This window comes from Notothenia rossii, assembly GCF_949606895.1.
Source record: "Notothenia rossii genome assembly, chromosome: 6".
Taxonomy (NCBI): domain Eukaryota; kingdom Metazoa; phylum Chordata; class Actinopteri; order Perciformes; family Nototheniidae; genus Notothenia; species Notothenia rossii.
In genome coordinates, this window is record NC_136909.1 from 1,331,850 (window position 1) to 1,344,790 (window position 12,941).

A 12,941-nucleotide genomic window follows, 5' to 3' on the forward strand; every position below is an offset into this window, starting at 1 on the left:
CCTTAATGACCACTGGAACCTCCTATAGGACAACAAGAACTCCTTAATGACCACTGGAACCTCCTATAGGACAACAAGAACTCCTTAATGACCACTGGAACCTCCTATAGGACAACAAGAACTCCTTAATGACCACTGGAACCACCTATAGGACAACAAGAACTCCTTAATGACCACTGGAACCACCTATAGGACAACAAGAACCCCTTAATGACCACTGGAACCTCCTATAGGACAACAAGAACTCCTTAATGACCACTGGAACCACCTATAGGACAACAAGAACCCCTTAATGACCACTGGAACCTCCTATAGGACAACAAGAACTCCTTAATGACCACTGGAACCTCCTATAGGACAACAAGAACTCCTTAATGACCACTAGAACCTCCTATAGGACAACAAGAACTCCTTAATGACCACTGGAACCTCCTATAGGACAACAAGAACTCCTTAATGACCACTAGAACCTCCTATAGGACAACAAGAACTCCTTAATGACCACTGGAACCACCTATAGGACAACAAGAACTCCTTAATGACCACTGGAACCACCTATAGGACAACAAGAACTCCTTAATGACCACTGGAACCTCCTATAGGACAACAAGAACTCCTTAATGACCACTGGAACCTCCTATAGGACAACAAGAACCCCTTAATGACCACTAGAACCTCCTATAGGACAACAAGAACTCCTTAATGACCACTGGAACCTCCTATAGGACAACAAGAACTCCTTAATGACCACTGGAACCTCCTATAGGACAACAAGAACTCCTTAATGACCACTGGAACCACCTATAGGATACCACAAGCTCCATCAGACCTCTAGAGCCAGATAGAAGACAGGAGGAACCCCTTAATGACCAAAAGAACAACCTTTAGCATATTTCTGGAGAACCTGGAGAACATCCTGGTGTTTTTAGCAGATAGTGTGGCGATGTGTGAACAGAGGGAAGGTGTTGTGTAGTTGTAGCTGTGTGTAGCTGTGTATAGCTGTGTGTATCTGTGTGTGATTCTGTGTGTAGTTCTGTGTATCTGTGTGTGGTTCTGTGTGTAGTTCTGTGTATCTGTGTGTGGTTCTGTGTGTAGTTCTGTGTATCTGTGTGTGGTTCTGTGTGTAGTTCTGTGTATCTGTGTGTGGTTCTGTGTGTAGTTCTGTGTATCTGTGTGTGGTTCTGTGTGTAGTTCTGTGTATCTGTGTGTGGTTCTGTGTGTAGTTCTGTGTAGCTGTGTGTATCTGTGTATAGCTGTGTGTAGTTTTGTGTATCTGTGTGTGGTTCTGTGTGTAGTTCTGTGTATCTGTGTGTGGTTTTGTGTGTAGTTCTGTGTATCTGTGTGTGTTTCTGTGTATCTGTGTGTGGTTCTGTGTGTAGTTCTGTGTATCTGTGTGTGGTTCTGTGTGTAGTTCTGTGTATCTGTGTGTGGTTCTGTGTGTAGTTCTGTGTATCTGTGTGTGGTTCTGTGTGTAGTTCTGTGTATCTGTGTGTGGTTCTGTGTGTAGTTCTGTGTATCTGTGTGTGGTTTTGTGTGTAGTTCTGTGTATCTGTGTGTGGTTCCGTGTGTAGTTCTGTGTATCTGTGTGTGGTTCTGTGTGTAGTTCTGTGTATCTGTGTGTGGTTCTGTGTGTAGTTCTGTGTAGCTGTGTGTATCTGTGTATAGCTGTGTGTAGTTTTGTGTATCTGTGTGTGGTTCTGTGTGTAGTTCTGTGTATCTGTGTGTGGTTTTGTGTGTAGTTCTGTGTATCTGTGTGTGTTTCTGTGTATCTGTGTGTGGTTCTGTGTGTAGTTCTGTGTATCTGTGTGTGGTTCTGTGTGTAGTTCTGTGTATCTGTGTGTGGTTCTGCGTGTAGTTCTGTGTATCTGTGTGTGGTTCTGTGTGTAGCTGTGTGTATCTGTGTGTGGTTCTGTGTGTAGCTGTGTGTATCTGTGTATAGCTGTGTGTAGTTTTGTATAGTTGTGTATATCTGTGTGTGGTTCTGTGTGTAGTTCTGTGTATCTGTGTATAGCTGTGTGTATCTGTGTATAGCTGTGTGTAGTTTTGTGTAGCTGTGTGTATCTGTGTGTGGTTCTGTGTGTAGTTCTGTGTAGCTGTGTGTAGTTTTGTGTAGCTGTGTGTATCTGTGTGTGGTTCTGTGTGTAGTTCTGTGTAGCTGTGTGTAGTTCTGTGTAGCTGTGTGTATCTGTGTGTGGTTCTGTGTGACGGTGATCACTGATGAGCGCTGACACGAAGCAGGACGTGATGCTAATGAGGAGCAGCAGAGAGGACACAATAACACCGTGAAGTGACAGCAGCGCGGCCCTTTGATCAGCTGATCTCTGGGGACACACGCCAACCACACGCTGCTCGGCCTGCTGGGAATTGTAGTACGACACAGAGGCGACCACAGCGCTAATTATTATCATCACAGCAGTGGATCAGAGAGGGACAGATCTGCTTAAACTGGAAATATCTGCAGGTTTATCCACACACTCACAATTCATCACTTTACCAGCAACTCACATGGCAGGAGGTTTCATTTGATATTAAAACTCAGTATGAATAAAGCACAGTGAAACGGGTGGTTCGGTTTTCAATAAAGAAAGATCCAGGAGGTCTGGAAGTTATACACTCTGGTTATAGTTTGATAAAGTACAGGTTCATATACTAGATAAAAGTGGTTATTTTATGTGCCAATAAAATGATATATGTATTGCAGAAGATACCTTATATTATATAATAATAATAAATGATAGATTCTCTTTTTTTGGATGTATCCATGGTTAGTTTGCAAAGCCAGAGGTCTGAAATGTGGGTTAGTCTTATAGTTTGGACCATCTTATCCGAGACCAAGACATTACCAAGACCGGAGAGTAGCAAGACCAAGTCAAGACCAAGACTTTAAGAGGTCGAGACCAAGACTTTAAGAGGTAGAGACCAAGACAAGACCAAGACTTTAAGAGGTCGAGACCAAGACTTTAAGAGGTAGAGACCAAGACAAGACAAAGACTTAAGAGGTCGCGACCAAGACTTTAAGAGGTCAAGACCAAGACAAGACAAAGACTTAAGAGGTCGAGACCAAGACTTTAAGAGGTCGAGACCAAGACAAGACAAAGACTTAAGAGGTCAAGACCAAGACTTTAAGAGGTCGAGACCAAGACAAGACCAAGACTTTAAGAGGTCGAGACCAAGTCTTTAAGAGGTCGAGACCAAGACAAGACCAAGACTTTAAGAGGTCGAGACCAAGACAAGACAAAGACTTAAGAGGTCAAGACCAAGACTTTAAGAGGTCGAGACCAAGACAAGACAAAGACTTAAGAGGTCGAGACCAAGACTTTAAGAGGTCGAGACCAAGACAAGACAAGACAAAGACTTAAGAGGTCAAGACCAAGACTTTAAGAGGTCGAGACCAAGACAAGACCAAGACTTTAAGAGGTCGAGACCAAGACAAGACCAAGACTTTAAGAGGTCGAGACCAAGACAAGACAAAGACTTAAGAGGTCAAGACCAAGACTTTAAGAGGTCGAGACCAAGACAAGACCAAGACTTTAAGAGGTCGAGACCAAGACTTTAAGAGGTAGAGACCAAGACAAGACCAAGACATTAAGAGGTCGAGACCAAGACCGGAGAGTAGCAAGACCAAGACATTACCAAGACTTTAACCTGTTGAACCCCATCCCTGTTTTTCAGGTCTCAGGCTCGAAAATGACATTCCCAGAACAAATGACCATATCTTCCCTTCTAAAAGGATTACATTCATAATCTTTTTTCTCAAAGTAATGATACACCTGTGAGTTGGATGTAGAAGAGTCAGAATCAATATAGATATTTTTTATTTTAAAGAAAATTCAGATTGAAAATTGTAAAAAACTGTAAATTATAGTGTCTGTCCAAAAATTCCCAAAAAAATGCTCTTTTCATTTAACAATTTGAATGGGACTTTGTGGGGATTTTTGGATGGGGGGTGCATTTTTGTTCATTTTTTAATGAGTGGGGTTGGGTGGATAAGTAATATTTAACTCAACATTCCTGTATTCGTTCTTCAATTAAACAAATAATAGTTCAATAAAATAATTAAAACTTGTTCCGTTCTACTTAAAAAATATCTGTTGAAATGTCATGTTTTTTTGTTTAATTTTGCATCGAATATTTCCAAAATTCCCCAGCTTAACTTCCCATGGAAACTTTCCGGAAATTTACTGGAATCTTTCCGCCCCTTTGCAACCCTAGTGTAGCTAGAGTTCTGTGCTAACGGACTTAAGATTGTTTCGCTCTTGGCTAATTCTTTAAGCCACAAATTAATTAATTCTTTTTTTGGGTTTTTTTTTTGCAAAAAAGACCAAGACCTTAAGAGGTCGAGACCAAGACCAAGACTTTAAGAGGTCGAGCCCAAGACACTTTTGTAGACAAACACACACAGGATGAAGGAAGACTCTTTAAAATACACACACACATTCTCTCTCCCTCTCGTAGCCCACACACACACACACACACACACACACACACAGACACAGACACAGACAGACACAGACACAGACACAGACACACACACACACACACACACACACACACACACACACACACACACACACACACACACAGACACAGACACAGACACAGACACAGACACACACACACACACACACACACACACACACAGACACACAGACACACACACAGACACACACACACACAGACACACACACACACAGAGACACAGACACAGACACAGACACAGACAGACACACACACACACACACACACCGCGACATCTTCACTGCAAGACCATTTGAGTGTTAGTGAACGGGGAGAGGTGAGGGGGTAGCAGCCGGTATACAGACCAGTGCCATCTTTACAAACATTGCGGCGCATGAAGGCAATTTATCGGAGCCACGTGAAGTCACATTATTAGTTGAATTTTTAAAACAGGGCGTTTTACATCCAATCACATCCCCAGGAACAGCCGTGGTCTCGACTATGGATCTATAATAAGATAAGACAAGACCGGTCTTGACATAAAATCTTGAGACCTATAGGTCAGAGACCGAGACAAGACCAAGACCGTTCAAAAGTGGTCTCGAGACCAAGAATATTAATGTTGGTCCCTGAAGGCCTCACCCTGCTATCATACAGAATATTAACAGTTGGTCCCTGAAGGCCTCACCCTGCTATCAGACAGAATATTAACAGTTGGTCCCTGAAGGCCTCACTCTGCTATCAGACAGAATATTAACAGTTGGTCCCTGAAGGCCTCACCCTGCTATCAGACAGAATATTAACAGTTGGTCCCTGAAAGCCTCACCCTGCTGAAACAGTCGATTTCTCCCAGTCTCCTCTGAACCAGCTTCACCAGCAGATCCACAGGAAGTGGCTCAGTGGGCGGGACGCAGCGAGCCTGAGCGCTGAGCTCTGATTGGTCGCTCAGTAGGCTCTCTGAGGTCACATGCACAGCTCTCAGGTCAGCACTGAGCCGCTCGGCCTACAGGAGAAGCTCAGAGTTACCTTTCTTATTATTATTCTGACATCTACTGTATGTGTGTCAACGTTTAATAAAACACGCGTGTGTCTTTAGTGTTAAACACACTCCACACACACACACACATACACACACACACACACACATACACACACACACACACACACACACACACACACACACACACACACACACACACACACACACACACCAACCACACACACATACTCCACACACACACACTCCACACACACACACACACACACACACACACACACACACACACACACACACACACACACACACACACACACACACACACACACACACACTCCACACACACTCCACACACACACACACACACACACACACACACACACACACACACACACACACACACACACACACACACACACACACTCCACACACACTCCACAAATACTCAGACTTTTTTCAAAATTGCGTGTTTTTCTCAAATGTTCCGATTTTTTTCCCAACATTCTCACTTTTGTCTCAAAAATCTAACTCTTTCCATATTCCTTAATTCTGACAAAATTCTCACTTTTTTGAAAAAATGCTAAAAAAAATTCCCTTCAGTAAAAACATGCTATAAACATGCTATGTAAGTAGTAATTGTAATGGATTACATAAAGTAACCCCCCGCTCACCATGGTGTGTTTTCCGACAGCAGGAGGACCGAGCAGCAGCACTCTGGGGACTGAACACACAATCACTTTAATATGAAATATATAAAAATAACAACATCCCTTCTTAAGCTTTAGTGCTCCTTATTCACACTGTATGCACTGAAGTTGAAATCCAAGTTCTGTAAACTGAACTCAGGACAGAGTCTCAGCGCCATCTAGAGGCTGCAGAACTCATTGAGCATTCAAATGATAAGAAAAACTGACATTTTGAAGCAAAAGTCAAATTCTGAGGAAAAATGCTAAATTCTGTAAAATAGTGAAGGAAGGGAAAAAAAATTAAATTATGAAAACAAATCTAATTCTGAAAAAGAAATAGTAAAAATAAAACAAGTTATAATAGTAAAATTAGTTTGAGTTAAATCTTAAAAAAGTATATATACCTTCTTCTTATTGTGCTGATTCTCTGCTGTGTGTGTGTGTGTGTGTGTGTGTGTGTGTGTGTGTGTGTGTGTGTGTGTGTGTGTGTGTGTGTGTGTGTGTGTGTGTCTCACTGTCGGTGCTGCTCCTCTGCAGCAGAGCGATCATGAAGCTCAGAGCGTCTGCAGGCTGCTCCACCACCAGACTGGACAACATGCTCTGAGGAGACATCGTTACATCGTTACACATGTTGACGAGCTGGCAGTGGTGTGAAGTAGTGGAGTACAAATACTTTGTTACTGTACTGAAGTACCTTTTTCTGGTATCAGTACTTTCCTCCACTACTTATTTTTCTGTGTGTGTGTGTGTGTGTGTGTGTGTGTGTGTGTGTGTGTGTGTGTGTGTGTGTGTGTGTGTGTGTGTGTGTGTGTGTGTGTGTGTGTGTGTGTGTGTGTGTGCTACCTGCAGCAGGTGAAAGATGTTGTGTTTGTCGGCGTAGGCGGACATTTGAGGAGGAATCCTCAGAGGCTTCACCGTCTCGTCCATCAGGAAGGATGCTTTTCCCCTGAGAACAGTGAACGCATCACATTAGAATCACTGAAATCCATCTCATTTATATATTTATACTTTGTATTATTGTATTGCATGTGTGGAGAATGTAACTGTGTTTGTGATAAGTGGAAAGAGGGGGTTCATCATGCTCCTTCTTCATTGGGTTACCCTGTGAACATTACATACATATATATTTTTAAAAAGAAACACTGAAATCTCTGGGTCTGAGAAACGATGGTGCGTTCAGGGCCCTCTGACGCGGTGTGCAGCGAATGTGTCAACGTTACTTTTTGGTTATATTATTTAATACATTGTTTAGATATCTAACTACTAGCATTAGCAGTAGAAAAGTATTATCGTCAAAATATAGTTAAAGTAGCGACACTAAAAGTAGTGATTAGAAGTACTGAGATCTGGTACTTGAGTAAAAGTAGAAGTTATGTTTGATATGTCTATATCTAGCGTTGCAGGTATTTCCTCCGTGGTACCTAAAGCTTCAGGAACAGAAGCAAGCTGTATTCTGTGAAGCTGAAAGGTTCTTTCTGACTCTCAGTAACACGTTAACTCTCGAGGAGCAGGAACATTAACAAATTGATGAAACAGCTGCAGGTCTGTAACTTCAAACCCATAAATATAACAAAGTAAAAAGCTTCCTACCTGCTTAACGAGCCGGTTGCTATGAGAGAGTTTGCTTGTTGTTAGGGAAGGACGTAATCAACGCGCGTGAGGGGCAACGGAGCCGCGCAGACGTTTGCTTCACGGACTTTACTTTTTTTAAATATTAAAGTAATATTGTAAAATAACAGGAGATACAAAACACCTGCTGTTGTTCACTAACAGGAACATTTTGAAATAACCGAAAAAAATAAATGTGTTAAAAAAATCAATCAAAAAAGCATCGACTTCCGGTAGCCTATATGGATATCATCATGTATTTTATTATTGGCTGTGATCAGACAGGAGATGCGCCTGGAAGGTTTCTCATTTCTCTAATTCCTCGGTTCTCCTCCTCGACTCCTATCCTCGTGTCTTAGTCCCGCCCACAGGAGATGCGAGAGGAGGACTGAGGAGGGGAACCGAGGAGAGAGGAGTGGAAGCAGCAGGCGGTTAGAGAAATGAGAACTCCTCTCCTCTGAGCGGTCATTTTAAAGAGACGTCCATTAATGATGACAGGAGGCACAGCAGCCCTCTGTCTGATGGACAGATGTGTTCATGACCACTTATATATTTACTTTGATTCATTCACAGTGCGGTATAATGAGACAATAACAGGCTACAGATGAGCACACACACACACACACACGCACACACACACACACACACACACACACACACACACACACACACACACACACACACACACACACACACACACACACACACACACACACACACACACACACACACAACTGAGACCCGTCTGTCCAATACATGACATTACATGACATTTGTTAGATGCTTTTATCCAAAGCGACATCCATTCAGTACTGTGGATAATCCCCACAGGAGCAAATTGTATGGGCTCAGAACAGTCTCATAATACACACATGCACACAGAAGGATTCACACTTGTATTTCATGATCTGCAAAAGGATCCGCACTTGTGTTTTTCAATGCACACACAAATGTGTTCCGTTTCATATACATGTAAATAAAATCCAAATACACAAAAAAGTTTTAAATGTGTATTTTTGATCCTCACATATTTGTTTTCCGTTTAAATTCTCTGAACCTGCAAACACAAACCGCTTTCTGTGCACGGATCGCTGTGCATTCGTGTGTGGGTTTTTTGAGACTCCCCTGACGGTCAGCCGATTCGTACTTGTAATTTTTCTATTTATAGCCAATCAGATGTCTCCTCAATTCTAAGCCAATCACATGAGCGCGCCCCCACGAGGGTAGATTTCTTGCGTTCATGACGTAGCGCTTCATGTAGGCCTATGCATTTTGCGCAGTCCGGAGCTGACACCTCCACTCTCAGTACATTGCCACTTTCCGAACAGGAAATGCACGCAAATACAAACCTTTATATTATTAAGGTACAGCGCCACCATCCGAACCGTTAATGAATGCTTGTGTACACAAGAACGGCAGGCAAAACTGTTTTAAATGTGTGCTTCCTGTATGGAGAATACAGCTGCTTTATTTATGTCTGTATGAAGTTGTTGTGAGTGTGGAGGGAGCAGCTACAGGTTAGCTTAGCCTAATCGATCAGTGGACTACGAAGCCAGTGCTAGGCAGTGAACTGTCAACGGGGGGGGGGGGGAGCCCCGCCGGTCATTATTATCAGGAGAGCTGGATCTGATCGATATGGACATAAACGCGAGTGAAGAGTAACCGGACGCGAGAGAGAGATCAGATCAGCTGCTGAGTCTGACAGAGACACGCAGCTCTGCATGGTCACCTGAAGCTCCGCCCTCTGTTTAGCGAGCTGGCCGGACTGCGCAAAATGCGTATAATAAGTGTCATGAACGCAAGAAATCATACCCTCGTGGGGGTGCGCTCATGTGATTGGCTTAGACTGGAGGAGACATCTGATTGGTTTGATGAGAGAAATTACAAGTACGAATCGGGTGAGCGTCAGGGGAGTCTCAAAAAACCCACACACGAATGCACAGCGATCCGTGCACAGAAAGCGGTTTGTGTTTGCAGGTTCAGAGGTTTTAAACGGAAAACAAATATGTGTGGATCAAAAATACATATGTAAAACTTTTTTCTGTGTTTGGATTTTATTTACATGAATATGAAACGGAACACATTTGTGTTTGCATTGAAAAACACAAGTGCGGATCCTTCTGTGTGCATGTGTGTATTATGAGACTGCTCTGAGCCCATCAAATTGGGGTGAAGTGTCTCAGGGACAGAACAACATGCTGACTGCAGTGGGACTCCAACTTCCTACCCCCTGATTTGAAGTCCAGTACTCTACCCACTTAGCCACAGCTGCCACATGTCTGGCCCATCCACGCACGCACGCACGCACGCACGCACGCACGCACGCACGCACGCACGCACGCACGCACGCACACACACACACACACACACACACACACACACACACACACACACACACGTATATATCGCATGCACTGCAGATGTTGCAAATTTGCAAGCTCCAATCCAGACTCTTCTAAAACATTGTCGCCTTCGTCACGGAAAAGGTGGACGGTGCAGCCTTTGACAAACATGCGCCTTGCCTGCTGAAACTGTACCGGGCTAGGAAGGGAGCTTTTGGACAGAAGATGGAAGACCTCTTGGAAAAACTTGATGAAAAAGTGAGTGAAGTGCCTCAATCTAAGAGCATGTAAAAGTTGAGGGGAGAATGGCCTGTCACCTTCAGCAGCCTAAGGAGCCGGGTCCACCAAAGCCCTTTCCCCCCGTTAAAAATATGAAATACTCCTTTGCCTAACATTTGTAGGAGCAAAATCGCCTTGATTGAAAGGCTTCAGTAGAAATGGATGTTAAAAGTCATTGCTTGGTGTTCTTAGTTGGTGCAATTTGAGAACTATAACAGTATTTTTTTATTTGTAAAAGTAGAAATTAAAATTGTCCGCAGGATTGAAGTTTTTCTTTCTTTTTCTTTTGCCAGTCTTTTACTGAAGCATGCCACTGGGATCTGAGCTGTTCTTTATCCTCCTCATTACTATACAGAACGTCAGATTTTGTATAAATTCACTACGGCACTAAACTAATTGATATGTTTGTGTGTTTCCACTGGGTACTCCTTAAACATCCGACATTGTGTCTCACCGAAAGACAGCAGCACTGAGAGGCCTGCCGAGACGACACAACACAGTTTCTTCTGGAGTGTTTGGTAAGTAATACTAACTGTAGGAAATAAACTTATTAACACAATACAAGTAATATTGCTTAATGTAGCTTAAACATTTTATGACCTCATAGCTTATGCTAATCATTTATGCATAATACACTTTGTGTAAGATTTATTTTGAGCCCAGAGATGTTTTCACCTCATGAACCCGAGCGCGATGAGCTCACCCAAAATTTAAAATAAATATTAGCGCTGTTTGAGCAACAGCCAACCCGATACAGCTGGCCATTGTTGTCTGGTGTTCTTTATCAGAAAATACTTCTTTATAGAACTCGGCACAACAAGGTTGGTGGGTGATAGCCGGCGTGCTGTTGAGTTGCAATTATAACTTCCATAAGCTGAATGGTAAGACTCAGTAGCTCGGTGCTAAAGTTAGAATCAGTGGATATGTATTTTGTCGTTTAGTTTTCCATAGCATTCATTCATGCATATTTTACTTTTCCTCAGGACACTGACCATGAAGAACGATTGCTCAGAGGTGTGTCTGTGGCCATCCTCACCGTCATTGAAGATGATGATGCCGCCATATCGCCAAATGTGCAAGACGTGGCTGTTGTGTGGGAAGGGACCATTGTACTGCATGACCTGCCAGACCTCTCTACTGCCTTTGCATTGCATCGCGTCTTGTGCTGCATTCACTTGCACTCGGACATTAGAGTCTTTCTCTCATAAAAATGTCGGATGAGCCACAACTTTTCTTTCAAAACAAAGATGCCAACTGGTGTGGCAGCTGGTGTGGCAAAGTACACGTTTGCGCGTATATGCAACATTGATATTTAATGATAAACCTTCAAAACAACGGAGCACATGTTGATTTCTGAGACTCGGAGAGATTTTACAATGGATCCACTCACAGCTGCAGCGTCATGGACTTTCGTGACAGCAACTGTATACTGAACCCAAATGCTATCCTAGATAAGACCTGTAACCCCACGAAGAGAGCCACCTAGGGTTGACGTGCTAGGATTGCTGGTAGAGCATTCCTCGTTAGTATAGTGGACAGTATCTCTGCTTGTCACGCAGAAGACCGGGGTTCGATTCCCCGACGGGGAGCATTTTCAATAACAGCCGGCCTTTATTCACCAAAGGAGGCAAGCATCAATCAGCTCATGAACGAGGATGCCACCAAGAGGCCCTTGGAAACACTTTCGGATAAGCGCGTCCCTGAACCATGGCAACTGAACTTTCGTACGGTCATAATGATAACATCCATGACAAAGCTACCAAGTGCATGTTTCAAGTCATTGAAGGAGAACTACAACCAATGACCAAGGCAATGAACTCTACCATTTCACTTTTGACAGACAAAATCAAGCAAGGAAAGAAATCCCTTTAAATTTTCCATTGTGACCGGACAAACTTTGAGCAGGAACGAAAAGAAAGTCCTTGGTTGCAGAATTGAAGTACCCTAAGCATAACTGCTATTAACAACCTTCAGTTCTTTACAGGACGACATGCCTCTTGGATTTGAATACACGGAGAGCCAAAGCCGTACAATTCAAAAGCCACGCTCAACAAACAATTGTCTTGAAAAGACTCAACATTCAACTGCCAGATTTCTGAAAGTGCTTTTTACTCTATCTAGATTCCCCATAACTTTTCTTGGTTGAGTTCTCTGAAGTTGATCAGGATCAAAGAAGAGTGTTTCTGCCCGGTTTTGAGCCGGGGACCTTTCGCGTGTTAGGCGAACTTGATGACCACTACACTACAGAAACTGCTGAAAAGCTAAGTACACGTTTGCGCATATATGCAACATTGATATTTAATGATAAACCTTCAAAACAACGGAGCACATGTTGATTTCTGAGACTCAGAGAGATTTTACAATGGATCCACTCACAGCTGCAGCGTCATGGACTTTTGTGACAGCAACTGTATACTGAACCCAAATGCTATCCTGGATAAGACCTGTAACCCCTCGAAGAGAGCCACCTAGGGTTGACGTGCTAGGATTGCTGGTAGAGCATTCCTCGTTAGTATAGTGGACAGTATCTCTGCTTGTCACGCAGAAGACAGGGGTTCGATTCCCCGACGG

At 43.1% G+C, this 12,941-nt stretch overlaps 1 protein-coding gene across 3 annotated transcripts in view; it reads right to left on the reverse strand.

Annotated features, from left to right (window-relative positions):
* ak8 (adenylate kinase 8) overlaps positions 1-12,941 on the reverse strand; it is a 197,267-nt gene that overhangs the window by 12,251 nt on the left and 172,075 nt on the right. Inside the window, exons 1-5 of one of the 3 annotated variants that reach the window (XM_079689396.1) lie at positions 7,732-8,476; positions 6,985-7,087; positions 6,657-6,741; positions 6,127-6,176; positions 5,285-5,461 (exon numbers count right to left, since the gene is read on the reverse strand). In XM_079689396.1, the coding sequence (XP_079545522.1) occupies positions 5,285-5,461; positions 6,127-6,176; positions 6,657-6,741; positions 6,985-7,068 (396 nt within the window). In that variant the 5' untranslated portion in view covers positions 7,069-7,087; positions 7,732-8,476. Of the gene's footprint in view, positions 1-5,284; positions 5,462-6,126; positions 6,177-6,656; positions 6,742-6,984; positions 7,088-7,731; positions 8,477-12,941 lie in introns of those variants that run through there. The other 2 variants (XM_079689397.1, XM_079689398.1) reach the window with 2 other exon arrangements.